The 27,182-nt window shown below is 55.2% G+C and overlaps 5 protein-coding genes across 7 annotated transcripts in view; 4 read left to right on the forward strand and 1 right to left on the reverse strand.

The window, feature by feature from the left end:
* Positions 1–3,307: 3,307 nt before the first annotated feature.
* KXD1 (KxDL motif containing 1) lies at positions 3,308–8,958 on the forward strand. Of its 2 annotated transcripts, none has more exons than XM_019641930.1 (5): positions 3,308–3,414; positions 5,966–6,087; positions 7,114–7,266; positions 8,060–8,106; positions 8,643–8,958. In XM_019641930.1, exons 2-5 carry the CDS (start codon positions 5,987–5,989, stop codon positions 8,870–8,872), a joined length of 531 nt encoding a protein of 176 aa, XP_019497475.1. In that variant the 5' UTR covers positions 3,308–3,414; positions 5,966–5,986; the 3' UTR covers positions 8,873–8,958. The 2 variants fall into 2 exon arrangements, with proteins under 2 accessions (XP_019497475.1, XP_019497477.1); XM_019641932.1 differs by lacking the exon at positions 3,308–3,414 and adding an exon at positions 5,350–5,487.
* A 1,648-nt stretch (positions 8,959–10,606) lies between these two features.
* UBA52 (ubiquitin A-52 residue ribosomal protein fusion product 1) lies at positions 10,607–13,012 on the forward strand. The gene is made up of 5 exons (XM_019641933.1): positions 10,607–10,690; positions 11,672–11,794; positions 12,007–12,093; positions 12,636–12,738; positions 12,818–13,012. The coding sequence occupies exons 2-5, from the start codon at positions 11,692–11,694 to the stop codon at positions 12,909–12,911; spliced, it is 387 nt and encodes a 128-aa protein (XP_019497478.1). The 5' UTR covers positions 10,607–10,690; positions 11,672–11,691; the 3' UTR covers positions 12,912–13,012.
* Positions 13,013–14,230: 1,218 nt separating this feature from the next.
* On the forward strand, positions 14,231–16,863 carry REX1BD (required for excision 1-B domain containing). Of its 2 annotated transcripts, none has more exons than XR_002123930.1 (5): positions 14,231–14,658; positions 14,752–14,834; positions 15,131–15,335; positions 16,058–16,531; positions 16,631–16,863. XR_002123930.1 is itself a non-coding variant. In XM_019641929.1 (5 exons), the coding sequence occupies exons 1-5, from the start codon at positions 14,395–14,397 to the stop codon at positions 16,701–16,703; spliced, it is 705 nt and encodes a 234-aa protein (XP_019497474.1). In that variant the 5' UTR covers positions 14,235–14,394; the 3' UTR covers positions 16,704–16,863. The 2 variants fall into 2 exon arrangements, 1 of the variants encoding a protein (XP_019497474.1); XM_019641929.1 differs by having other exon boundaries at positions 14,235–14,658; positions 16,058–16,137.
* Positions 16,864–17,155: 292 nt separating this feature from the next.
* Positions 17,156–27,182, reverse strand: CRLF1 (cytokine receptor like factor 1). The gene is made up of 9 exons (XM_019641928.1): positions 27,071–27,182; positions 22,283–22,564; positions 21,837–21,966; positions 21,496–21,665; positions 20,379–20,536; positions 20,138–20,306; positions 18,098–18,285; positions 17,961–18,003; positions 17,156–17,494 (listed from the first exon to the last, which is right to left on the reverse strand). The coding sequence occupies exons 1-9, from the start codon at positions 27,180–27,182 to the stop codon at positions 17,481–17,483; spliced, it is 1,266 nt and encodes a 421-aa protein (XP_019497473.1). The 3' UTR covers positions 17,156–17,480.
* TMEM59L (transmembrane protein 59 like) overlaps positions 26,216–27,182 on the forward strand; it is a 12,240-nt gene continuing 11,273 nt past the window's right edge. The window contains exon 1 of the mRNA XM_019641926.1: positions 26,216–26,851. Within this exon, the coding sequence (XP_019497471.1) occupies positions 26,231–26,851 (621 nt within the window). The 5' untranslated portion in view covers positions 26,216–26,230. The remainder of the gene's footprint in view (positions 26,852–27,182) is intronic.

A 27,182-nucleotide genomic window follows, 5' to 3' on the forward strand; every position in this document is an offset into this window, starting at 1 on the left:
CTCCACTTCATAACTGATTGACTTCTATCTGTGCCATCACTTGCCTTACCTCTGCCCACTAGTCTGGGAGACCCTCAAAGTCTGGGACGAATCTGTTATTTCTCATTGTTTTATCCCTGAGGCCTACACAGTGCAGGGCACAAAAGGTGAAGGTGGGGGACTTAGGGAAATCATTGTGGAATGAAGGAAGCAGGCTTATCAGCCAGAAGAGGTAGGAAGGCAGTGAGGATATGTGAGAAATTGCCTGGGAAGAATATCAAACCCTGGGCCAATCCCAGTTCTGAGGGACTTGGACTGTTACCTGTCCATCTCTGAATTTCATTGTCTTTATCTGCATGGCGGAGTCACCCGTCAAGCTCCACCTCTGTCATGGGCTGGAGGAACTGTAATAAAATATACTAATACATAAACAACTAAAATAAATATAAACTAATAACATAAAAAATTATAACAACAGCTGAGACTCAGGTATCACAGGTGTAGGCAAACACTCTACATGTATTTAATCCTCCCATCAGCCTTATGAGACAAATACTCTGATATTTGGAATCCATGTCATTGGCTACATACAGAGTTGCAATTGTCAAATCTTCCTCGTGAACAGAACTTGTGATTGTTGGGACATGCCCTTCTTTATCTCCATGCTTCTTGCCTTAGAGTGGACTTTGATACTAAGATTGCACACCTGTTCTCTTGGTTCATGTTTTAAAAGCTCCGTTCTTTTCTACCCCTTATCTTCCATCTTTCTGTATCCTTATGTTGTACATGTGTCTCTTGTAAGAAGTATAGAACCATGTTTTGGTTTTTGATCCATCCTGCCAGTCTTTATCTTTTAATGGGAGCATTTGGTCTCTTCACAGTTAATGTAATTACACACATATTTGGACCTAAATCTGCCCTCCCACATGTTTTTTCTCTGTAATACCTTCTCTATGCTCCTTTTCTCTCTCTTGCCTTCTTTGGGATTGGATGCATGTGTTTTGGTAAGACTCTTATTATCCTTATTCTACAGATGGGAAAATTGAAGCACAGAGAAGTTAATTAACTTCTTTAAGGTCACAGTGATAAAGGGCACAGTGGGCCTGGTATCTTACCTCATTAAGCTTCTATTCCAGCCAGGGAGCTGGATACTGCACAAACAATAATGCAGATAAGTATCTAACTGCAGCTGTGATGAATGCTATGTAAGAAATAAAATTGAAAAAAGTGGCAGAGAAAGGTTTCTAGGCCCCAGACTTAGGCCTCCCCCACCACCAATGTCCCCATTACTGGGGGGACTGAGCGTTTGCATCATTTCCCACCCTCTCCCTCAAACACACAAAGGAGAAAAATATTTTTCTTGTCTCTACTCCACTGTGCACAAAACATTTGGAGCCAGCCAAGTCCTTTTTGGCCTCAATGTGCAGCCCCCATCCCTTCCAGGACCCTCATAAATGTTCTCTGGCCTCTAACAGAGCCCAAGGGACTCATTGAAAAGCTTGATTTCTCCAGCCTGGGCCTCTTCTGCTAGATATACTTGCTTCTTTGCCCCTAAAAGGAGTTCTCATACCCCCAGTCTTCAGGTTACTCCAGCTTTGAGTCCCTCCTCCCTCTAGCCCAGCAGTGTTCCACTCAGGGTTGGGAGTTGTCTGAGTCAGACTCTGTCTCCTTTTGTCCTCCAGGGTGAAGCAAGGACTGAATACTCTCTTTCTGGATTCCCAGAATATGGGCCACATCCAGAGAGGGTGGCTAGAATTTACTGAAAAAATTTTTAAACTTTTGAATTACATACTTAAGAACCCCGGTCTGCATTAACTTTTCAGTGAACGAAAGCAGCAGAATGTGTGGGTAATAATACAGTTTACTGAGGGCTTACAGTGGGCCAAACCTTGTTTTAAGGAACTCACCTGCATGATTTTATAAAGTTAAGCCACTTGCCCAAAGCCATCCAGCTATGATGTGACAGAACTGGATTTAGAACTCAGATATATCCAATTCCAGGGCTCTTAAAGAGTCCTCCATGTGCCTAAGGGCATGGCATGTGTATATCTCCCAAGCTGTCAAGAACCTAAAAAGGCAGATGCTGTGATCACCCAGGCTCACGGTTAAAAAACTGAGACCCAGAAAAATTAGACGTATAACATACACTCATTGTAAAACCTCAATAACTAATGATAATGAATTGCTAATATTTATTAAGCAATTACTATTTTGTAATTGCCCCATTATGTTCATGGTTTTCAGTATATAGACAAGGGGACAGATGTAGAAGTAAATATAGATGTGTGTATGCATAGGTTAGCAGACATATTATGTATTTCCTAACTCTTGACAGCTGAGAGGGTCTCTAAGCAATGAGCACACCCAGTACCTAGAGCTTAGTTTCTAAATACCGTTCTCCAAGAACAGGAACCATTTTCCTTGGAGAAACTGCTGACTCCAAGGATATTCCAAAGCAAACATGGAGGATCTTGTGCCAAAAGTAAAAAAGTACTCAGAGAAAGATGGAAGACATGTTAAAGAACATAGGAGATTAACTTAAAGGGGCAGCAAAATAAATAACAGAATAAAATTCTCATGAGTTCATAGCAATATAAATGTGAATAAATACATAATTGGAGAGTGGACAGCTCTTGTTTAGAATTCCAATTAATAATTAAATTAATAAATAGAAAATAGTAATAATTGTTGGCAAGAGCCATGAATGGATGTTAAAACTTGTGGGTGAAAAATGGTTTTAAAAACGTTAAAAAAACAAAAGTTTTTGCATGGTCTCTTAAGTAGCTCCCTTAGGATACTTATTAATTGGAAAGGTGAAAATACAATAAGTTCATACTTGAGAAGCTGTCAAGACACTACCTTAACCAAGTAATCAGTCAACATTGCATGCCTCACTCAGTATGATGCATTGAGAAGAACACAGCATCGCTTCTATGGGATTCCTGCCCAAACTCCTTAACTACACTCTAATCCAGAGGAAACACTGGATAAACCCATATTGATGGATTTTCTGCAAAACCAGTAGTCTTCAAAAATATTAAAGTTATGAAACAGTACGAAAAGTCTGAGGAACCGTCACAGAGTGGAGGAGACTAAAGGGATGTAATTAAATGCAACGCGGGACCCTGGATGTAATGGACCAGAAAAAGGTCAGCAAAAGCAGAAAAGGGATTCTGGAACCTCGGTGACTGATTCCTAGCCTGCAAAGCTCGGGCTTTGGCAACTACGCAGGCGGGAGAGGGACTGCTTGATTGGCTTTCTGTTGTGACGCACACGTGAAGCGTCTAAGCCCCACCCTTTCCTGCCGCGCCTCCACGCACACAAGTCGGCCCCGGGCACGTCGCCGCCACGCGCGCTCGCACGCATGGTGCGTGGTGACGTCACGACGGCGCGGACGCCATCCCGGAAGCGCGAGCAAGGCCGCCAGATGTGCAGGTGCCACTGCCACCGACGCCGGGGCCCAGTTTGGGGTGGGGCTGGGGTTACCGGGGCCGCTGGGAAGCTGGGCCGGGTCGAGCGCGGCCCTCGGGCTGTCTCGGGGGTGGGGCGCGCTACTGGCCACATCTGGGCACCCCTCCTGCGCACAGGCCTCAGTTTCCCTGTCTGCTCAGTGGATCCGAGTCCTGAGTGCGGGAGTTGGGGTCACCTGTGTTCAAGCTGTGACGTGTCACCCAGAACAGGGTTGTTGCCCTGGTTGGGCTTCAGTTTCCCCGCTTGGCAGGGGCGGGGTGTGAGGGGAATTGCGTGCCTCGCTCCCACTCCGGGGTTATGCTAAGCTTGGGCCGCCAAATTAAATCGTTAAATGCCATGGGTGGAATCGCGTTGCTTCTCCGCCTGGCCGTTTGACCTTGGGCAATTGAGCCCACCCCTGTGAGCCTTAGTTCTCCTCGGAGATGATAGTGTTTGCCTCGTAGGCGTGGTTGGGGATTAAATTTACTCATGTTCTTGGAAGCACCTTAGAGGGTCTCGTCAAAATGCTGATTCCCGCGCCCCACCCTAAAACTTCTTAACACTCCCCTTGGAGAAACAGCCTGCTCGTAGTTAAGATTCTCACCGTTGGTTTCAGTCCCCACAAACAGGACTGTGAGATTCTGATTCTTTGTTATTCCCATTTTCTGGATGAGAAAACTGGCTCATGAAGGTGAGGTGACTCTCCCAAAGTCACACAGCCTCCCTCTTTGCGTGTTTCCCTCATAAACATACTTAAAGCAGAGACCAGAGCCCTTGCTGGGTCATATCCACCTTTATGTGGTCCACACTAGCTGTTAGGGAAGGCTTCCTGAGAGAAGCAGCTGAGAGTGGAGGGATGTGCCTTGAATCCCTCACATATGAGAGCCAGAGACAGAAAAGGACCCAACTTTGAAGCAGAACAGTTTCTTGCAGGTCCAAATCCTGTGCCTGCCAGGCTTTAGCTATGGGCTTTCTGCCACATGACTTTTGAGCCCAAGTATCCTCTTTAGACATGATCATACTTTTTTGGAAATGTGGAGACTGGGTGTCTGTACCTAGCACATAGGAGCTGAAAAAAGTGATAATTGGCAGGGCAGGGGGATTTCACCAGGTGTGGCAGCTTATTTCCAGAAGGCATGTAGGGGCTGCAAACCTCTAAGCCAAATTCAGGGCATAAATACTCTTGGCTCCATGGTGTTTGGGGGAAAAGAGTATTAGTTGCTAAAATTTGTCAGGTGATTTCACAGAAAAAAAAATCCGTACTTCTGGGTATTTTTCTGGAAAAAAATCAGAACTCTGGTAGGAAGCAGCTGCTGTAAGAAACAGCTGAGCTATCATGGGTGGATACTGAACATCTGTACAGAGTCACACCTTTGTGGATCCTTTGGACCGTGGTATTTGACTTAGGTTCACTGGCTATGTGACAGTAGCTCAGTGCCTCAATCTCTGAGCTTGTTTTCTCACATACAAATAAGGGTAATGGTTCCTATATATAAAGTTGGTACCTTGTTTAGCTTACAGTAGGTACTAAATAAAGAGGAGGGTGAATTAAGTGGACTCTGAAAGCCCTTCCTGATCCTGTGTGTGAATCTTAACCAATGGTAATTGGGCCTTTCTGTCGGCCATTAAATGTGGGGGCTCCAGAACCAGGCTATGTCAGGATTCTGGGTTTTTCCTGAAGCCCCCCTACCAGGTCAGTGCTGAAGCTGTGGCCTTTCTTGCCCTGGCCTGATCCAGGAAGCCCCAACCCACTGGGATGGTCATCTTTGCACTAGGGAAGCTGAGAGCCCTGGAGCCATTTGGGTTGCTGGGGCCCACATCCTGGCTGCAAGAACCTGAAATTCTTGGCTTTAATGTGCTGTTAAAAATTTAGTCAGAGCTGAGTTTGAAGGTCCTGTTTGCCTCTGCCAAAGGAAGTTCTGGTGATCCCTTGCTGTGAGCCAGGTTCTGGGCTGGGCTCTGGAGACAGCAGTGAGTGAGAGAGACACACGCCTCTACACTTTTGGAGTTGACAGTGCTGTGAAGGGTGACAGGCAAACAGATCAGCTGTTAACTAAGGTAATTTCAGGCAGAGATGAGCCAGTGAAGCAACTAAAACAAGGTGAAGTGATGAGTGACCAGAGTAGTAGTCATCAAGGATCTCCTGGGAGAGAAGACACTAGGTGGTGATGATCTGAGGGGGCAGTTGTGCATATTCCACCCGTGGGGACAGCACTCTGAGGTGGGACTGGGCAAAGGCAGGGGGGTGTGGGAGGAGGTGGGCAGATCTGTGCAGGTGGATGGTGCCAATGGCCTTGGGCATATGGAGATTGGGTGCTGGGGAGAGGAGATGGGATTCTGATGTACTTGGGTGCAAGTTCTAAATACGAACTCCTGTAGTTCTCAAAATACTCCTGAATTCCTGGGACGACAAAGCTGAGGTTTAGGTGGCATAAGCCTCTCACTTTCAAGCAGCCTGTGGGATTTCTGGGCCCTCCTTTCCCACCCCCCACCCACCCATGTGCCTGGTGCAGACAAGATTTTCTTCCTGTTTCAGGCAGCGGAGGAGGAGGAAGAGATGGACCCCCCGGACTCGGCCTCGAGGGTCTTCTGCAGCCGCATCCTGAGCATGGTGAACGTGGATGACGTCAATGCCATCATCCTGGCCCAGAAGAACATGTGAGTGGTGGCCAAGGACCCTGGGCCCCAGGCGTGGGAAGGAATCCACTTACCAGCCAGCATTGTTGCCCTGCCCACCCCTATCCGGGCCCCACACTGGTGATAAAATGAAGGAAATGAGCAAATTTGCTGGCTGGTTCCAAAGCAAATTCCTTCCTGGCCTGGAGGCGAGGCCTTGGCATAGGAAGCAGGGCTTTGAGATGGTTTCACAGCTGCTTGGGGAAAGGAGGGGCCTGCATCAGCTCCTGTCCCCAGGCCTGGGGTGGGGAAGAGTTGGGGTAAGAGGGTCTGCTGGAGATATAAGGGAGCTGTTGGGCTGACTGCCTGTTGGGGTCCTGGTCTGTCAGAGCCCGGGCTGTCTGTAGAGCAACCAGGGTCTCTTGGAGTGGCCATGAACTCCCTTTTGCCCTCTTTGGGGCTTCGCTACATGGCCACTGCAGCCCCATTCTAATTCTGGCCTGACTTGTGGGGAACAAAGGCTGACACAATCTTGGGGTGGAAGCACAGCCTCCTGGGGCTTCATTTTTGTGTCTTTAAGCCAGACTCTTCCTTCCATTTATGACACAGTACAGACCTGATACCCCCCCCCCCCCCCCCGTCTTACCCTGTGACAAGGGTGCTGGGTATTTCTGGGTATCAGCAATACCTATCTTTCTCCTAGTTCTTTAGGTCAGATTCAGATTTGACCCTGGGGAATTCCCAGCATGAGGGGAGACAAAAACCAGACACAAATCTTCCTGGCTCCATGGTGTCTGCACCGGGCCAGAGAAACAACCTGAGACTAGGGGAGTCAGGGAAGTCAATGAGTCTGCTTGAGGGAGGTGGTGAAGGCTACATGAGAAGGGCACACCTGAGTAGGGTTTTAAAGGTTGAATAGGAGTTTGCTAGGTGGTTCAATCACTAGAGTTCTGCAGAACAAGGCAACAGCACTTGTAAAGGTCGTGGAGAAGGAAAGGGTTTAGCATGATCAATTAGCAGGGCCCTATAGGCTAAGCAGAGATGTTGGTGCCCTCTCTCTGCCACCAGGCTGGACCGCTTTGAGAAGACCAACGAGATGCTGGTGAACTTCAACAACCTGTCAAGTGCCCGCCTGCAACAGATGAGTGAGCGCTTCCTGCACCACACAAGGACCCTGGTGGAGATGAAGCGGGACCTGGACAGCATCTTCCGCAGGATCAGGTGGGTGCTCAGCCCCGCCAGGCTCTGCCTCCCACTCCAAGCTTTGGGTCCTCCACTCTTCAATGAAAGCTACCCATTTCATGTAACAGGGCAACAGTGAGATCCAGCTCATTTGTTTTATGAGACTTCATCATGTACTTAGCATCCAAGAAGGCCTGAATTCTGGGATAAAAATCCTGAAGTTTCTGAATTTAAATTTTATCTATCTTTTGAAAAATGCAACATAGCACTGAACACATAATGCAAAAAAGGCAGGCAAAAGCCATTAGTGAAAAGCCAGCCTTCTGTTCCTCTTGCCCTCTACCCAGGTCTTCTCTCAAGAGGCAAATGAGATTGCTGGGTTTTGGGGTATGGACAGCCAGCACTCCCCGCCTCCCCCTGACCTGCTCATTGGGCCTCACCCCCTAGGATGCAGGGACAGGTTGGGACAAGTAGCCCAGAGCAACTGTTGAGAAGGGGGCAGGGGAGCTTCTTGAAAGGTTGTCTAGGTAGAGGAAGGTTAAAAGTCAGAAAGGCATTGCAGGTAGAGGGCCCAGCAAGTACCCAGACCCAGCGCCGAGGATGCATAGAAACTGAAAGCTGGTTGGCTGGTGCCTACCTTGAGGGTACGAGGTCTAAAGGGCTGAGTGCCTGGGCCTCCCCCCATCTGGGAATGGAGTGTGACAAGCAGTGAGGGGGAAATTCCCGCCACTCACCTGCCCAGAGCTGACAATAAGTGTTACTGGCTTGCACAGAGCCTACCTAGCCTGTCCACTCAGTGGGTTCAGCCTGTGTGCCTTCCTTTCCCCAACAGGACGCTGAAAGGGAAGCTGGCCAGGCAGCACCCGGAGGCCTTCAGCCGTAAGTGTCACCCAGGGTTCCTGTGCCCCACATCTGACCTCTGCATCCCTTGGATGCCAGCACCCTAGGCCTTGTCAGAGGAAGTGCAGTGTCCCCCAACACTGAGTTTTGGTATACCCCCATGTGTTGAATGGGCCAACAGCTCCCCACCCTAGGGCTGCTGACATCCACAGGCTCAGAGGCAATGCCGCTGTCATCAGCACCAGTTTATCAACCAGGGAGCTGAGGAAAGGGCAGCAGAGGGGCCTGGCCCAGATGATATAGTCGAGGGCAGAACCAGGCTCAGGCTCGCCCCCAGGGCCCATGTTGGCCTGACCCAGAGAACCTGGGTCCTTACCTCACCTTGAAGGGAGCCCTCTCACCTACCTGAGCCTGAGTTCCCTCTTCCGTAAAATGGGCCAGGTCATGCCGTGTGCGTGTGTGTGTGTGTGTGCGTGTGCGTGTGTGTGTGTGTGTAGCGGGGCTGTTAGGGGTCACAGGCCCAGTTAATCCCTCATCACTGCAACTAAGCCAACTCCTGGGCCTCCTTCCTCCAGACGTCCCAGAGGCGTCCCTCCTGGAGGACGAGGATGAAGACCCCATCCCGCCCAGCACCACAACCACCATCGCCACCTCAGAACAGAGCACAGGCTCCTGTGACACCAGCCCCGACACTGTCTCACCTTCCCTCAGCCCTGGCTTCGAGGACCTGTCCCATGTCCAGCCTGACTCCCCTGCCATCAATGGCCGCAGCCAGACAGATGACGAGGAGATGTTGGGCGAGTAGCCCTGCTCCCAGGCACTCCAAGGGGTCTCAGGGCAGTGGTGGCACTCCCTATGTGTCTGAGGTGGCAGCAGGTAACCCTGCCTCAAGATGGTCAGCTTTGCCACCCTATTCTGTCATCTGGGGCTCCCCAGGGGACAAGGCTCCTTCCCAGGGGTGTGGAATTCCTGGAGGTCTGTCATTCCCACTCCTTCCTCACTGAGAGCCTCTCCTGCAGACCCTCTGCCAAGCCAGAGGATGAACAGCCAACTGGTTGGGCTGGGTGCAAGGAAGTTTTTTCCAGAGCCAGGCCTGAGGCCTGTTCTGAACACTTAAAGGTTCCTAGAAACCAAAGCCAGATGTCCCCTGCCCCAGCACCCTGGTCAGGACCTCCTTGATGTGGACAAGCACTATCATGTCTGAGTTCACCCCAGCTCACTCCAACACCTAATTCTGGTCTCTCTGCCCCTTTTTCCCACAAAAGTATTAAATACTTTCTCCAATTGGTATCTCAAGGAGGTTTCTGAAATAGTTGTAGAAAGCTCAAGACAGAGGCTGCCCAACCACTCAGCCCCGAGCCTGGTAAGGCCCATGTTTCTCTGACTAGAGATGTGGACCCTGAGCTGAGGGCCCTGCAAGCCTCTCCTGGGGCCTCCATGGAGCAAGCCGAGCCACCTTGGAAAACAGAGTTTAATGGAATATTTTTGTACCTGTTGTTTACAGATGCTGTTGGGAAGTTATCAATAAAAAGACTGCATTCTAAAAAGAGAAGGGTGTACCTAGCAGTAGTTTCCTTCCATCCTTTGGTACATCAGCTCAGAAGGGGAACAAGTACTGGATGTGGGACAGGATGGGGTGCGGTCAGGCACCACTAGGCTAGAAAAAGATGTGGGTGCCCTTGGTGGGAGTCTTCGGTGGTGGCAGCCATAGTAACTCAAGTTCCTATTACCATTGCTCACAACACTGTTCCCTTACCTCCTTGAATAACTCTTCCAGAACTCCGTCTCAGAGTAGGCTCCTCAAGGAGCTGAGCTGGGTACCATTCCCCCTTAAACACTCACGGAGTCCCTTCATCTATGACGCACTTAGAAATTGTCATTAAAGGAATCTTCCCAGATCCGACAGTGTCTGCTTTTGCCTGGTCCATATAGGGGCGCTGGGAAGAATTCAAGGAAATAAAGAGGTGCACTGTCAAACCTACAAATCCACAAGTAACTTCTCGGTCCTCACCTCTTTACCGCGCTGGGCACTTTTTGGCAGTCCACGAGTCTCCTGGGTCTCACCCCATTTTCTAGCTCTGCCTGCTCTCGCCTGTTCTTCCTGTTTTCCTGCGTGCCGCCCTGAAATCCATCCGCGGCCCGAGAGCTTTGATTAACTCCAAATAACTGACTACGGGTGTTAAGTGCGTACGTGGCTCCCAGGGGTCCCGGCCCTGCACCTCCTCCTACCTTCCCCGCCACATTCCTGCGTCCTGGACCCGCAGACCCTTTGCATAATGCCTTTGCTTTAGCACAAAAGAGTTTACTCAAAATGCACCAGGGCGCCCGCAACGTGCCGTCCACAGCCGACGAGGAAAAAGCCGGTGGAAGCACCTGGGAAGGTCTGGCAGTCTCTTCACGTGATCCGGGGCGGAGCACACACCCCGAAGCAGGTGGGCGACGTTCGCCCACAGTCGCCACGGCTTCGTTCGCCAGCACGCAACATGGCAGTGAGGCGGGGGCGGGGCACGGCGCGGATTGTGACGCAGGCGCGCAGCGTGCTCGGTGCGCAGGCGCTCTCGGCGGCAATTCGGCGGTTTCCGGTTCCTCTGCCCTCTTTCTTTTCAACGAGGCGGCGGAGCAGGTCGGTGGCTGCGTCTGTGCGGGTTCGCGCCGTACCGGGGTCAGGCGGGAGGTTGCGGAGGGCATGAGGGCCCGAGTAGCTAAGGGGGCGGCCCTGAGTCCGTCCGTGCGGGCCTGGTTCCGCGGGCCTGCTGAACAGGGTGCATTGGGCGGTGTTCCGAACACGGACTGGGCCCCCAAGAGGCGAACCTGCCTTTAGGAAATTGGCTTGCCCGCGCCGCCCGCCTGAGCTGTCTGACGGAACCTCGGGAAGAGGATGGGTCCTCTGGGCAGATCTGATTTAATGGGGAGGAGTATTAGGCATGTAACTTTAACAGTGCCCGACATTGGCAGTCCCTTTAAAAATATTAAAATCTGCTTCCTCTCGAGCAACCTGCCTCCTTTTCTACATCTGTAAGGAGAGGTTGGTAGTGTCCATCTTGTAGGCCTTTGTTTTGAAAAGGAAGAAAATTAACCCGTGTAAATAAGTATCTGGCACATGGTTGGCAGATATTTATGTGTTGAAGCGAAGGCAACATGTGTGGTCTGAGAAATTTGGGGGTAACTGAGAAGGAAATGAGTGAGTTTGTGTTTGGAGTTGGAGATAGTAGGGGTGGCTACTAAGATGGGATGTCCACCCAAGCTGCAGGAAGGACATTTTGGGGAACAGCATGTTTTTTCCAGGTACCATTAGCTCTAAGTCAAGTCGCTGCTTTCAGTCTAGTTGTGGAGGGGGCATTTTTGGGGAGCAGATGTGGCCGGGGGCTGGTGGGAGGGAGGGAGAATGGATGGATGGATGTGACCTGCAGATCACACTTGGAGAAATCTGCCTGGCAAGATGGTGCCCTGGCCATGTACTTCTCATTCCATCTGCAGGCTTGTGGAAGGAAACAGGCACTGGGACGGGTCTAAAGTTGGGGTCCTTGCAGGCACAGGGCTGGCCAACCCCGGAGCTCAAGATGCTTGGACCTGCAATTAATCACTACTCTGTCCTACTGTTCAGCCTCCCCAGCAGACGCAGAGATGCAGATCTTTGTGAAGACCCTGACGGGCAAGACCATCACACTTGAGGTCGAGCCCAGTGACACTATTGAGAATGTCAAAGCTAAAATCCAAGACAAGGAGGGTGAGTTGGGCTGAGCCTGCGTGCTGGCATTGGACAGACCTCAGCCTTGCCAGTGCTTCCCCATATAATCTTAGGAAGGTGGTTGGTCATCTCTTTCTTGGTTTCCCTTTTGACAGATTAGGGGTAATGATGGAGCAGGCCTGTTGGGGGAGGAGGGAAGAGCTGCCAATAATATATTTGCCAGAACCTTAGTAACTTAGCTTTCTCCCCAGGCATCCCACCTGACCAGCAGCGTCTGATTTTTGCGGGCAAACAGCTGGAGGATGGCCGCACTCTCTCAGACTATAATATCCAGAAAGGTATTGGGGGTGTGGTGGCTGGACAGGGCCCCATGAAACCTAGAACCCAGGTGGGGTACTGTCAGCCTTATTGGCACAGGGGGGTTCTTATGGTGATTATCAGGAGAAGGGAGTGTCTTGATTTACAAGATACTGCTTTCCTCTCTAGAAAGTGTCTGTGATCTCTACCTGTTTCCATATGGCAGTGGTTTCCCATGATCTTCATTTTTTTTTTTTTTTTAACATGTTTTTTTTCTTTAATGTGATACCTACTATAAATGAAATCAATGTCACTCCTTGTAGCAACAAACTTGAACTATCTTGCCTAGCAAAAATAAAAGGTCACCCTTGTACCACTGAGAAATCATTTTTCCTGTCGGGAAACCCAGCTGGACACTGCTGTTGTCATACAATAGTCTCAGACTCCCCGGGGTCTGGTGGGAGGTTCTATGGGTTGGGCTGGTCACACCTGAGATGCACTGGTCTACAGGACTGGAGGGCCCTGCCCTGCACCTGGCAACTGCTGAGTCACTGTCTCTCCCTGACCCTCATTATTTATATAGAGTCCACTCTGCACTTGGTGCTTCGTCTGCGAGGTGGTATCATTGAGCCTTCCCTCCGCCAGCTTGCCCAGAAGTACAACTGTGACAAGATGATCTGCCGCAAGTATGTATGCTCTGGTGGACAGGCTATCCCTGGAGGGGAGGTGTCAGTTGCCCTCACTAGTCCCTCCATCCCCATGCAGGTGTTACGCTCGCCTGCATCCCCGTGCTGTCAACTGCCGCAAGAAGAAGTGTGGCCACACCAACAACCTACGCCCCAAGAAGAAGGTCAAATAAGGCCCCTCCACCACCTCCTTGGCCCACAGGGTGACCTCCTGCCCAAACCCCTTGGCCCCGGGGCTTCAATAAAGTTCCCCTTTCGTTGACTGGAGCAGTAATTGGTGTCCATGTGGCTGGTCTGTCCAGTGGGGAGGTGGCCAAGGTGTGGGGATCTCCCTTGGGGACTTGAGTGCAGAGCCCTTGGTGGTCCTCTTTCCTGGGTTTCAGTAATCTCAGCTGTAAAACGGGCTGTACTCCTGGCCTTCCACATCTTGAGGGGTTGGTCGTAACCAGAGCACAATCGGGTTCAGTCCTGGCCCTCTGCCACATCACCTAGCAAGCTCACCCATCTGGGTTTTGTCATCTATAACAGGAATGAAGACCCCAGCCCAGGGACTGGTGGGGCTGTGATCAGCTGGGCCCTGGACTGGTCCAGGTGTGGGTCGATGGGAAAAAAGTTGGGATAAAACACCTCTCCTCAATTTTAAACAGTAATGTGCCTCACCTGAGACCAACGATCTCACGGGTAGGCATCAGTGTTTGTTTTTTTAAGACTGCACATCAGGTGAGGGTTATGCATTGGACTGCCCCTGACACGGCCATAATTTTTTGGAAAATTGGGGATTGGTGTAGGTGACAACCCAGGCCTGCACAATGCCTAAGAACAGCTGAAGGAGCTGGCCAAGCGGCTCAGTTGGTTAAGAGCGTGAGCTCTGAGCAACAGGGTCGCCGGTTCAATTCCCACATGGGCCAGTGAGCTGCACCTGAGCTGAGCAGCCGCTTAGCTGCCCACAGGTGACAGGATGCTCAGCTGGTGAGAGTGGGTGCTCCTGACAAGGTTGCCAGTTCAACTGCATGGGATGGTGGGCTATGCCCACTGGCAACTAAGATTAAACTCAGCACTGTGAGCTGCAGATGGGTGGCCGGAAGGTGACTGGACTTGGAGCTGAGCTAGCTGTGCCCTCAACTAAGACTGAGGGACAACTTGTTCCCCTTCCCCAATAAAATCTTTAAACAGCTGAGATCTTGCAGTGCCAGTTAAAGGCTGGAGTTTCAACCAGTTTGGTTCATCCCTGTCAAACTGCACCCCTCACTAGGCCAGGCCACTACCAACTTTCTGTTCTTCCCTGTGTCCACCCTTGGAGAAGGAAGCTTCTCAGCTCCAGCAGAAAGCTCAGACTGCCTTTGCACTTAAAATGAGGCCCTGTTGGCCTCACCCCTGCTCCCGTTTTCAGGTCATTTCTCAGGTCGGTTGGGTTCTAGAGGCTCTCCAGTGTCTAACTGCGTGGAAATCCCGCTCTTGTCACAACTCTGTCGCATTAGATTAGATACCACCTAGGGCTCCGTTTTCCTTGAGTGGAGGGGATGAGAGGAAGTTGTTTACATAAGCTCATAGAAACAAACCTACAAACCAAGGGACAGCCTTGCTGTATTCAAAGCCAAACATTCAAGGACAAACAGGAAAAGGAAGGCACTGGGCGAGAACAAGCGGAAGGGTGGGATGGGAATGGTGGTCGGGACTGAAGCCCCCATTCTCTTCCTGGGGATCTTCAGGTTTCTGGGGTGGCCGGCCACAAGCTGGGGTCTGAGACCTCCGGAACTACAGGGGGCGCCTGGCGCAGCGGAGCAACCAGTTCCCAGGCGTGGTCGGGGCTGCGCAGTCATGATCACCGCCGAGGCCGCCGCTGAGTCCGCCGTCCACACCGCGCCCGAAGCAGAGGCAGCCACAGGAGCCCCAAAGCTCGAGGAGCCGGTGTGGCCCTGGGTGAGCCCAGGCCCAAGCGGGAAGGGCGCGGGGCGGGTGATGCAGTCTCGGGGGCGTCGGCTTCAAGCCCCAGCCATGCTCCCCGCTCCGTAGAAAGATGCCCCGATACGGGCGCTGGTGCAGCGCATCTACCAGTTGCAGGCTGAGCGCGCGCAAGCCTTCCGCCGGCTGGAGGAGTAAGTGCGGGCACAAGGGCGAACAGGGGCACCGGGTTTAACTTTTAGCCTGCTCCGGAGGTGGGCGTGCCCGGGGGCGGAGCTTTCCGGGAGACCCCGGGCGCGTTCCCACTTCCCGACGTCCCACGGCGTGGGGCGCCTCTCTTCCCCGAGCGGGTGGGCCTGCCTCGGGTTCCCCTGCAGGAATCAGCGTCCTCCACATTCTGGGATCCAGGGACACTTCCTGGGGGGCTTTCAGGTGGCCGATGCGGGTGAAGGACCTGGGAGTGTAGCCTCAGGACCCCCACCTGCCGCAGAGGCCACCGCCAGTACCTGCGCAGCGGCCCGCCCTACGACTTCCCGTACTACCGGAGCAAAGTGCACGAGGTGACCCGGTCCTTCGCCGCCGCCTCGCGGGAGGTGCTGGCGGTCGAGGCCGAGTTGGCCGGGCCCCGAGCACAGCCGCTGCTCGCGGGCCACGTGCGCAGCCTGCAGCAGCTGGAACAGACGCGCCTGGCCACGGTGAGGCCCCACCCCCGGCTGCTGTTCCCTATCCCAAAACCTGGTCTCTCCCGCGGTGGCCTGCTCGGCTCATTCTGCGCCCTGGGAGCAAGTGGGCACATTCTGGTCCCCCACAACCCTGTTCCCGAAACCCCAGACTCCGTCTCTTCCTGCCCCACCTGTCTTCCACTAAAGCTTAATCTGAGATTCTCCGCCCTCCTGGTCCCCCCCGCCCAGCCTAGTCTCTGGGCCTACTTATCCACTAGGGTTCCAAAGTCCCGCCTACTCTACCCCTACAGCCAATCCTGACCTAGAAACACTTCCCAGTCCAGGCGAGCCCACGTCGCATACGACACTGGGATCCTCAGGCCACGCCCACTTCTGAGATCCTTGTCCCAGTCTAAGATTGTGGCCTACTTCCACCCTGGGATTCTAACGCCCTGCCCCCAAGACTATGAGGCTCCAGCTACTCTCCTCCTACCACCAATCCTTGGCTGATTGCTATTCCTTCGCCCACGTGTGGCCACGCCCACGCTGCGCTAGGCCTGCCTACCCTCACCCCTCAAGATTGTCTCTAAAATGAATCCTAGGCTCCTCCCTCGCAAAGCACCGCCCTCCAGATTCCCACCACGGCCCCGCCCCTGCACTGTCTTTCTGGGTGTCTCTTCGTGATGTGTGGGAGGGCAGGGGGTGGCCTCTGCCCACTGTGACATCCTCCCTACTGCCCCACCCACCTGCACCAGGTGGCCCTTCTGCAACTGATGGGGTCACCAGAGCTGACTGAGCAAGAGAACACTCTACAGATACGCCAGCTGAAGATGAAGTGAGTGCCACCTCCCAGTGGCCTGGCCATACTAGACTCGCACATGCGCCAGGTGTGCCCTAGGGCTGGCACTGTCAGACCCTGTGGACCTGCACACACCCTCCTCCATTTACACACCAGTCCCGCTTACGTGGCTGGATGTGGAGCTTGGACACGGTCACCCAGGCTCCACCGGGCATACACCTGCACATTCTTGCCCTCAACCCTCCCAAGCATACATACATGTATACCCCCTTGATGTCTGCCACAGTCACACTGTACACCCTCCTAATGGCATACATCCACCCAAGATGTCTATTTCTTTCTGCCCACTGTGACCTATGGGACCAGTTCTGCTCCCAGGCATCCAAGTGGTTCTCCCCGCTGCTAGTGCTGCCTGGAGGTTTGGCAGCAGGTAGGAGGGCCCGAGGCTTGCCACAGTCCCCTCAGCTACCCAGCGGAGGCCAATTTGCCCCATCTGGGTTTTATTTATAGTTCCTATCCACTTTTGTAGGGTAATTAAAACCATGGATGCCATCAGCGAGGTTCTCCAGGACCTCAGGTTTGATGCAGAATTTGCTGAGTGATGGCAGCTCCCCAGGGATGCACGGAGAGATGGGAAATGGGGCAGGTGGTGCGGTGCCCAGCCCAGCCCTGACTACCAGCTGGCTGGGGTTGTGCCCTGCCAGGCTGTTGACCCTCCTAGAGGTCTCTGCACCTCCCACAATAAAGAATCATTCATCCGCAGCTGCTTTACTGTCTCTGCATCCTGGAGTGCTGGGGTGTATGTGCCTGCAGAGGGGGCCACACGGGCAGGGATGGAGGGTGGTAGACCCCCGCCCCGCCTCCCCCCAACTGAAGAAACTCTGGTGTTTTGAATCACACTCTCCAAGGAGTTTAAAACCAGATATTTCAGATCCTGGAGAGAAAGAGTCTGAAAGTCTGGGAGGTGAGGATTTGAATCGCAAAGGGTCATTAGAAGTCCTCATGTCTCCCCTACAGTTCCCGCCGCAGGCCGCTGCAGCCCAAAACTCACCTACACAATCAGGGCACCTAAATAGCTTGTTTATTTAAAAAGACTCTGGAGGGGTCCTGGGTGAGGGGAGTAATGACCCCTTTTCACCCCTGGCCCTGGTAAGGGTTCTGGGCAGCTTGACCGACCCTCACACATTCCCACTTGGGTGCACCCAAGGGTGGCCTCACATGGAGGCCAGAGATGTTGTGACCCTTACAGCTCAGAGCACCTGCTCCAGCTCCTGCTGAGGGTGCTTGGGCACCCTGAGGTGAGGGTACAGAGGTGGCCCCAGTCTGGGAGCAGCCCTGGGTCTCCACGTAGCAGGGAGGGCGGCCCCAGTCTCTAGAGCTTATCTGGCAGGACCTGCAGGCAGAGGGGAAGCCAGACTAAGCGGGGTGCCTGGGAGGGGCCAGCACCACAGAGCAACTGAGAAGGGCCCCCATTCAGGTCCTGGCCTGGCCACTTTCAGCTGGGTGACCTTGTGCAGGGTACTGCCTCTCCCTGGGCCTTGATTCCCCATCTGAGAAGTAAGAATATCCGTCCCAGGAGGTGTCCTGCAGGTAAAGCTCTTGGCACTGGGCTAGTATGCAGTAGGAGCTCAAACATGCTAACTTGGGCAAGTATATTCGTTCATTCCTAAGGATGACATTCCACTTTGGACATTTTCAAGGGGTAGGGTGCTCTTCCTAGGCTAAAAGCCACAGGTCCAGGCACACAATAGGTGCTAAGTAAATGCTGATAAAACTAAAGCCTGCGGGGCGGGGAAGGCCTTTTGGCCACCAGGAGGGCCCATGTCTCCTTGTCGCCCACCCACCTGGGCTCCTCTTACCTCTCGCCGCGCCGCGTCTGCCCGAGGGCAGGATCCCCTCGTCCTGTGCTTGGAAGGAAGGAGGTGGTGTCCGGGGTCTGCGCACCTACCTCCCCACCCCATTCCTTATCCCTCTCCCCCGAGTCCCTCCTTCCTACCTGGTTGCGGGTCTTGTGCGACTTCTGCATCCAGGCTCGCCACTGGTCGTATAGGCGGAAGCTGAGGTTCGAGCAGTATGCGTGCTTCTTGAGCCAGCCCAGGAACTGCTTGAGCTCGCGCCGCACCGGCCCCGAGCTCGGCTCTCCGCCCCGCGGCTCGCACGCTCCGCCGCCCGGGCCCGGGCGCTCTGATGGGGCGGAGCGGCAGCGTCAGGGCGCGCCCAGCAGAGGGCGCGCGCGGGCAGCGGAAGGAGGGTCCCCGCGCGGCGAACCGCGTTCCCCTCGGGCACCTCCCTCCCATTTCCCCGGGACCCGGTCCTCCTCACCGACCAGCCCAGCAGCCCAGCTGCGCCCGAGGAGGTGGGGGACAAGGAAAGGAAAGGGCTCCTCCTCCACATCTCCTTCAGGAACTCGATTCCTGTGGCCTGAGCCAGGTGTGAATGGAAGGAGGTCGGGAAGAAGGTGAGAGGCCAAGGCCAAAGGGATGAGAAGCAGAGACAGAGCAAGGGGCAGAGAAAGGGAGAGAGATACAGAGGCAGAGACTTGAGAGATGGGGAGGACAGACCGGAGATGCTGCCAGGGTCAAAGGCATTGGGGAGAGCCAAGGAGATTCAGAAGGAGAAGGAATGGAGTTGGGAGGGCAGACAGAGCCTGGGGATGTAGGGATGCAGAAACCAAGAAAGGCAGAAAGACAGAGGCAGGGGAAGAGAATGACAGAAAATCCAAAGGAGACAGGCCCTGGGAGCATGAGCCAATGGTAAGGGCAGTGGCTGGGAGGGCCAGGTGGGAGGCTGGCCTGTCTGTCCAGCTGCTGGATGCAGTCAGCCCCGAACAGTCCGGCGGATAAGGACATCGGCCTCACGTCATAAATAACGCGGGGGACCCGCTGACAGGCCCTGGCACAGCCCAGCCCCTGCCGCCCCTGCTGGCCTCCTCCGGCCTCCCCCGGCCTCCCCAGCCTCCTTCGCGGATGCAGCCGCCTGCTGGCTCCCGTGCAAGAATCACAGGTGCTGGGCACGAGCAGGGGCCAAGGCTCAGGCCCCTCCCGGTCATGCTAACTCCCGCCCACCCCTGAACCTGGAGGGGCCCATGATGGGGCTGGGAAGTTGGCTGGAGCTGGGCTCTGCCCCTCCCTGGCTCTAGAACCCTCTCTGGGCCTTGGTTTCCCCCATCATCCCACCAACGTGGGCCTGGACTTCCAGCAAACTGAATTCAGATCCCTGTGTGACCTTGGGGGCTAGCTGAACCTCCTGGGGCCTTAATGCCCTCACCTGAGAAAAGGGGGGCCTCTCTTGGGGTGAAACCATGAGGGGAGCAGGGGAAGGGAGACTTAATTGGCACTCACCATAAGGGCACTTTCCATGGGTTATCTCATCTCACATGTACAATAATGTAAAAGTCATTATTATCCCCACTTTCCAGATGGGGAAGCTGAGGCCAGACATTTAAAGTAACAGATTTCGTATCATTTCACAAAGGAGAGAACAGAGATCCATGGGCTCAGAGGAACCCCAAATGACAAGGAGAGTCAGACCCAGGCCCCTGATCATCCCCATCCCCCCACCTGGATCAGAAAGGGAAACTGAGGCCCATCAGAGGGAGAGTTGGCAGCCCATCAGCCTTGGAAGCAGAGGTCTCAAACTCACTTGCCCCTACGGGCTGGGGAGGGGGTACAGTTGGGTTTAACAGGCCAGTTGGGAATGGGGCAACTGGAGAGAGAGGACCCTGCATGAAGGGGCAGCCTTTGTTGATGGGGGCTGTGGAGCAACGCTGGCTGTGTGTGTCCTGTTATATTTTCTAGACAATTTTTCTAGGGAATCTAGGATATTTGTGTTAAAACTTCCTGTTTTAAATGTCTGTTAGTAGATCAAAGTTTTGTTTTGTTTTGTTTCAAATGACAGGCCAAAGAAAATAGACCCAGGGGCCACATTCGGCCCACAAGGGGGGACACCAGTTTGAGACCTCAGTAAACAAGAAAACAGAAGTCCAGGCTGGTTTGGGGGTGGGCCCCAGCCCACCCAGCCCTGTTGGGGTGCTCACCACTGCGGGGGGTGGAGGCCGCGGTGGGGTGGCTCCACTCACTCCAGATCCCTGCCTTTTTGGAGCCGTAGATGCCAAAGGGGTTGCAGCGCACTTGCACGAAGTATACAGTGCCTGGCTTCAGGCCAGCCAGGCGGCATGAGGTCTGGTTGCTCACGTCGTCCACCACCTGGGCGGCAAGGGCAGGGTCAGAGGCCAGGCCAGGGCCAGACCAGGGCAGGGGCCGGGCGGGGTCGGACACCTTCCAATCCACGCTGTCCTCCACGCGGTAGCGGATCTGGTACTTGGCTTGGAAGAGGAAGTCCTTGAGGGCCGGCGGGGAAACCCAGCGTACGCTCAGCTGGTCCTCCAGGCCCCCAACGCGGCTCACGTGCACGTCCGGCGGGGGATCAGTGGTCACTGCGGGATGGAGCGGGGGCGGGGCAGGGCTTAGTCAAGGGCTCCTCGGACCTGGCTGGCCCCCCGTCTGGGTTCAAATCCCAGAGCACTTGACTCAGGTGGCACCTGCTTCCGTCCCCCGCCCCTTCCCCGTCCCCCTGGAGGCCGGGTGGATTACATTAGACGATATTCGGGAAACACTCAGCGCCTAGAAGCACTCAATTAATGTTAGCTGTTATCACCATTATTATCTGTGACAGGAGAAACATAATCCTATCTTCAGGGAACTCTGTAAAAGCAGACACTGCCTGGCCTTTGATATTATTATTATTATGCCCAGGAGGCCAGGAGGCCAGGGGGTGTCACCATCCACCTCCAGCTCCTTCCCGCTGAGTACGACAGCCTTGCTGGATGCAGAGGGACAAATGAAGCTGAGAACAAGCCTATACCACAGCTTCAAGACTTAAGGAAGTGAAGCAGGAAGCAGGGGGTGGGGGTGGCTGCAAGCCTGGAGGCATCCAGGGATCCTTCTGGGAGCCCTGTGTTAAGCAGGGAGAACTAGCTCTCCCCTTGAGGCCTTGGTGAGGGGCTGAAAGGGTTAAGGCACAGGCCTGCTCAGGGCTGAGCAACACCCTAATTAGATTAGGCCCAATTCTGCTGCAGATCATCCATTTCCTGCCTCCTGCCTGCACACCGCCCCCCCCCCCAACAGCTATAGTTTGTGGCTTCCTGGGGCGCCTCCGACCTGGGCGCCCCCTCCCAGCTCCCCTGGGGAGCCCCCTCCCGCACACCTGGGCTGCCAAGGGGAGGGGGCCAGGCCAGGTGTTCTCCAAAGTATGGGGGTATCCTGGCTGCTTTGGGGGCTGGGGACCGATGGGTACTCCCCACCCCAACCAACAGGGTTGGACCCAGAGATGCAGCCATGGCGGGGCTTGGGAAGGACAGGATCCCCCCTGGGCGGCGGGGGTGGGGAGGCTCACCCACATCCAGGATGTCCAGTGTGAGCACATCTGAGCGGGCCGAGCCCAGTCGGTTGGTGGCTTCTACCCAGATCTCGTAAGGCGTAAAGAGGGCTAAGTCCTTGGGGATGTGACAAGAGTGGGGTCCCACCGTGTGGTACTCCTCACATGTGTTATCCTGCCCATACCACCTGCAGGGGCAGGAGGGAGGGTGAGGACACATGAAGGTCCCCTCAGGGCCTCAGACTTCACCAGGGCAGTCCCAGGGTACAGACAGGACACCGAGCTCGGAGGGGGTGAGTGGGCTTGGCAAAATCCACACAGCCAGGCTGGGACACATGTCACCAAGGGCCACCACCAACCTCAGCTTGTACTTCAGGGAGTAGTTGGTGTGGAGAAAGGTCTCCCCATGGGCCCCCGGTGTCCAGCGGCATGTCAGGTCCTTCATGTTCTTGGACCAGCAACTGATGTTGAAGGGTTTCTCTGGGGGCACTGGGGAGGGGTGCAGGGGCTGAGATCTGGACTGGCCATGGGCAGGTGGAGGAGCTGCTGGCTTCCAGCTGGCCCCCACCTTAGAGTGCAAGGAGGGTGAACGGGGTGGATGTTGGCATGACCCCTTCATGGACTCTCTTGGGGATGGTTGGGGAGGGGTCTCTAGGCTCTCATTTCCACCCCAGAGGCCAATACCTCTCAATCCATGCCACTGCGTGTGCCCAGCCCTGGGCCAGAGGGCCCATGATCCATGCCCCTCCTCAGAGGGAGATGCTGCTTCCAAGAGCTACCTCTAAGCATCCTGGGAGCCACTTACAGCCAACATAGAGGCAAGAGCCAGCCAGGATGCTGCCATCACGAGCGTGGCACACGAGGTTGTCCCCTGACTGCTGCCTGGATCCATTGAGGTTGGCCAGGGCAAGGGCCAGGGTGGAGGTGTTGAGTACGCGGGAGAGCTCAGGGGGCAGGCGGCGCCCGTTGAGAGTCCAGTAGAGGCCCTCGGCTGTGGGGCCCGGCTGGTCCCCGTGCACTGAGCACGTGGCCTGCAGGGAGGAGCCGATGAGGAGCGTGGGGTCCTGGGGACTGATCACAGCTGTGTCTGGGGTCAGAGAAGAGTGCTTGTCAGGTCTGAGATAGAGATGCCCTGAGCCCCGACCATGCCAGGACCTCCAGGACTCATGGCAGTCCTGCAAAAGAGCTCTTTACTATTGTCCCCATTTTACAGATAAGGAAACTGAGGCTGTTAGTTCCTTCCAATGCACTTCATCACCGACCTGCTCAAGGCTGAGTGGTTACAAACCTCAGACAGAAATGCCCACTCACATCCAAGTCACTCTAGCTTTGCACATAATTCTGACAAACCCTACACTCTGCTTTTTTTTAAATTTCATTTTATTTTTGGCAATTAGAAATAAAAGATTGTGAGTTCTTGTTCTCATAGCCTCAGGGCCTTGCACACAGTAGGTGTTTCTGTGAGGGTATTCCCTATGAGAATCCTACTCACTTGATGGGTGAAAAGAAACCAAGGCTCTGAGAGATGAAGTCCCCTGCCCAATGTCACTGACTGAGGGAAGGGCACACTATTTAAACCCAGACTTGTCGGTCCCCAAGTCCTACTCTGTGCTGGAATGGAAGGTGGCTGGGGTAAGCTCTAGGCCCCCAACCCATATCAAAGGGACTTGACATCATTGCTCTGTCCCTTGACTCGGTTTTCCTAATCTACAAAATGAGAACGAGAAAGTTCCTGCTCCCCAGGGCCATTATGATGATCAGATTCTGGGAAGCGACTTCCTAAACTGGGTTGTGAGTTGGGTACTGGACCAGGAGGCCTCAGGAACACCATGGTTGATGCCTCCCCTCCTGCGGGCTGTTGGGACAGCCCAGGGTTACCCTTTTGGAGATAATAACCCAAGAAGAGCCTATTTTACCCACAGGGAAACCAAGGCCCAGATAAAGGGGAGGATATGCACAGTCCAAGCCCCTGACACCCCTCTCAGTCTCCTTATCTGGGAAGTGCACATCATGGTATCAAACACATGCGGTTGTTTGAGAGGAGTGAAAGTATTGTAAGGACAGCTCTGTGGGACCTTTAAGCCAGGCTGACCTGGGTTCCAATGCCCTTAGCTCACTGGAAGCTCGGTTCAGTCACTTTTACTTCTCTGAGCCTCTGGGAGGGAGCCTCTCCCTTCAAGAGCAGTTGTGGGGACTCATTCACTCACTTGTTCAATTCACTGAGCCTACAGTGCCAGAAGCTGGGGACACCATGGTGACCAAGATACCCAAGATTCCTGCCCTAGTGGGCCTTGAATCCAGGGAAGCAGCAGGAAAAAGAACAAATAAATGTATCTAAGAATATAAATTGGGAGAAAGTAAAGCATGAGTCAGTAGTGTCGGCTCAATGGCCCAGGAGGCCTGTCTGGGGAGGAGGCATTTGTGCTGAGACCTGAATAAAGTGAAAGAAGTAGCCATGAAAATATATAGAAGAGAGTGTCTAGGCAGTGGAAGCAGCAAGTGCAAAAGTCCTGTGGCAGGAATAGTAGGAAATGAGGTCTTGGAGGTCAGCAGGGGCCTGACTGGCAGGGAGAAGTTATTCCAGGATTCTGAAAAGAGGAGGGATTTACATTTTAAAAGGATCCCCAGGCAGCTGTAAGAAGGGACTGCAGGGGGGGCAGAGGGGCAGAAGCAGCCCAGTTTCGGTGAGATGGCAGCCAAGAACAGGGTGATCCTGGCCCCCTGGGAGGCCCCCTGAATGCCAGCGACTGCCTTGCCTTGCGATGGCCTTCACTGCCCCAGATGGGAGAGGTGGGGTGGACACGGTTCCAAGGGCCGGCCCTGATGATTTTCCGGGGCAAACTTGGCTTGAGGGCCATGTCTTGCTGGAGCTGGGATCACAGTTGAGTTTGAGGCTTGGCCCAGGGCTCTCCGGAGGTCTCAGCATCCGTGCGAAGGAGCCGGCTGAGCAGGCCAGAGCAGAGGAGGCGGGAGCGGCCGGGGGCGGGGGGCCAGGGGGCCGCCCTGGAGGTCCCAGGCAGCCAGCCGCTCGCTAATTCGGAATTCCTCCGGCAAGAACACGGGCTTGCCAGCGTCTCTGCCCCGGCCCACCCACCGTTTCCTGCCTGGGCTCCCCCCAGCAGGGTGGGAGGCACTGCCAGGCCTGCCCAGACCCCAGGCCCACTCCCAACCCTTGGGGGATGGGTCATGTCCCTCCTGCATCCCCCCCACCCATCATCACAGCCTAGTTAGGAATGGGCTTTCTGGGGGGTCCTGGCTGGGGGGCACTGCCCCTCTGCCACACCCGCCTGGCCTGGTCTGGTGTTGCCCACTTGCCAGCAGCTGCAGCTGCCCTCCTGGGGCTGGGCGGGGGATGGGGCGAGAGGGCAAGGCCAGGCGGGCCTGGACAGGCCAGTCCTCACCCCCACCCCCAAGCTCTGGCAGGAAAGGTCAGAGGGAGGCCTTTCTCCTCTTGGAACGTGGGTGACAATCTCAGCCGGAGCACCTGGGCAATTGGCGTCCCCTCTCCTACTCTCAGTTTCCTCTCACATAAAATGGGAGGAAAATATATTCTACCTGCTAGGGAGATTAATGAGACGAGATCATGAGGTCCAGAGTGCCTAGGAACTATTATGATTATAGCCCCTCCCAGCTCTGGGGTGCCGGCTGGCTCCGCACTCTCTCCAGACTTCTCCAACAATGCACCAAGGCACTTGGGACTGGGATGCACATTCCAGCCAGACGAAGCAGCTGGGAACAGCCCACTGAGGTTGGGGGGGCCTTTAGACTGATTTGGGGGGCCTCCTAGAAGGCTCCCCAAAGCAGATACCTGGGCTAGGCTTTTGCACACACCCCCATTCTCGCTCCCTGCCTCCCTGCCTTTCCCACAGAGCTGGGGCCTTTAAAAGTTTTTCCTCCCCCACTTTCCCAATCTGGAGCCACTGCCGTTATTAAAAAGGAACACCATGTGTTTTAAAAGGGAAAAGTGTGAGATTCTCTGCAAGCAACGCAGGAGGGTGGCCTCCATCCCAGGGTCCCCACAGGGGTTCCCATCTCCCATCCCATTGGTACCTGCAGACACTTTACGACCCACCCGCCTGCTGGTCAGGTGCTAAGACACACCGTAAGTAGAAACATATTGCCGAGGTGTGAGAATCTTTTATTTAATTTCTTCCCCCTTAAAGGAAAAAACACACGCACAACAACACTCCCCCCACCACCACTACCACCTTCCCTGCTGCTCTACAGGCTGGGAAACAAAGCCTGCCTCAAACGGTGGCACTCACATGCACTGCCCACTGCCTTGCAGAGTCCTCAGGGACCCCGGGGCAGGGGCTGGGGCAGCTCCTCACCTGCCCAGGCACCCTGGGCATGCTGGGTTTTCAGCAAATGCCCCTGGGGGGTGCCCAGACCCTGCCCTTTCTGGAGGAGCACTGCAGGGAGCCAGCAGATAAGTTGTGCGCAGTGTGGGAGTGTGGGGCCACCTAGGCATCAGTGTGTGCCTGCCTGGGCAACCTGTGTGCCTGGACGGGGTCTGTGGAGTGACTGTGAGTGTCCAGGGCAGGCTGTGTCTGCGTGTGTGCTCCTGTGCTGTCGCCCCTGAGGAATGAGTGTGTGGCCACAAAAGTGTGTGTGCCAGGGATGGAATGTGTGTGCGCCCCAATGGTGTGCGAATGTGCATCTGGGATGCAGTGTGAACGCGTCTGAGAGTGAGGGTGACGGGCCACAAGCCAGTGTGTCTTTGTGTCTCTGGGTGTGTCCCAGAGTGGTTTGGATGTGGAGACGGTGTCCTGGCGTGGGTGTGCATGGGGTGGGGGCCAGAGCGTGCCAGAGGCTAGGAGCTCCTGATGGGGCAGGGGTCTTACCCTGTTGGGCTGTGGTTCCCGCTCACCCCCAAGGCTGGGCCCCCGGTGCCCAGACTAGCTGGCTCCCACTTCCTCTCCCTCTCACCCACGGACTCACAAAGATTTCTCTCGCTGAAGGCTCCCAGCCTGGCCCAGCCCGTAGGGGACGGTTCCGAGCGTTCCCGGTGGTGGGGACTCCGCGCACCCCCGAGAGCAGGGTCCCGCCGGGGGAGGGCGGCGGCGCCGGCCCGCGGAGAGGCGCGTCCCCGGGGACCCCGGGCCGCGCGCCAGGCGGCCAGAGCGTCCCCCCTCCCGCCCCGCCTTTCTCCCGGGGCTCATCCCTCCTTCGGGAGGGGGGCCCGCTCAAGGCCCGCACCCAGCGCGCCTACCGCGTGCGCCCCCGCCCGGGAGCGGTGCCCCGCGGTCACCGCGGCTCCGAGCCCGCGGACGCTGTCGCGTGCGCCCGCCAAGTCCCTGTATGCAGAGGGCCCCAGGCCGCGGCCCCCCAATCTCTGGGGTCCGGACCGAGCGTCCTTGGCCCGGCGGCCCAGGTAAGAAGGCCTCAGGCACGGAAGCTGGACCCTCGGGCCGGGGAACTGCAGCGTCGTGCGCCCCGCAGGTGACGACGCCCCGAGGGCCGTGCGGGGGGCGCCTTCCTTTGTTCCCGGGCCGTCCAGGTGGCGCCTGCGCCCCCTCCCCCCCGCGGCTGCCCCCAGGGCGCACGCTCTCCGCCCAGGCGGGAAGGGGGGAGCAGAGAGCCGGGTACTTACGGGCTCCTGATCCGGGTCGCGGCGCCCCGAGGACGCAGAGCAGTAGTAGGGGTAGCAGCGGCGGCGGCCGCCGCGCGGATTGGGCGGCCGGGCCCGGGCGGCCGGCGGGCAT

This window comes from Hipposideros armiger, unplaced genomic scaffold, assembly GCF_001890085.2.
Source record: "Hipposideros armiger isolate ML-2016 unplaced genomic scaffold, ASM189008v1 scaffold_64, whole genome shotgun sequence".
Taxonomy (NCBI): domain Eukaryota; kingdom Metazoa; phylum Chordata; class Mammalia; order Chiroptera; family Hipposideridae; genus Hipposideros; species Hipposideros armiger.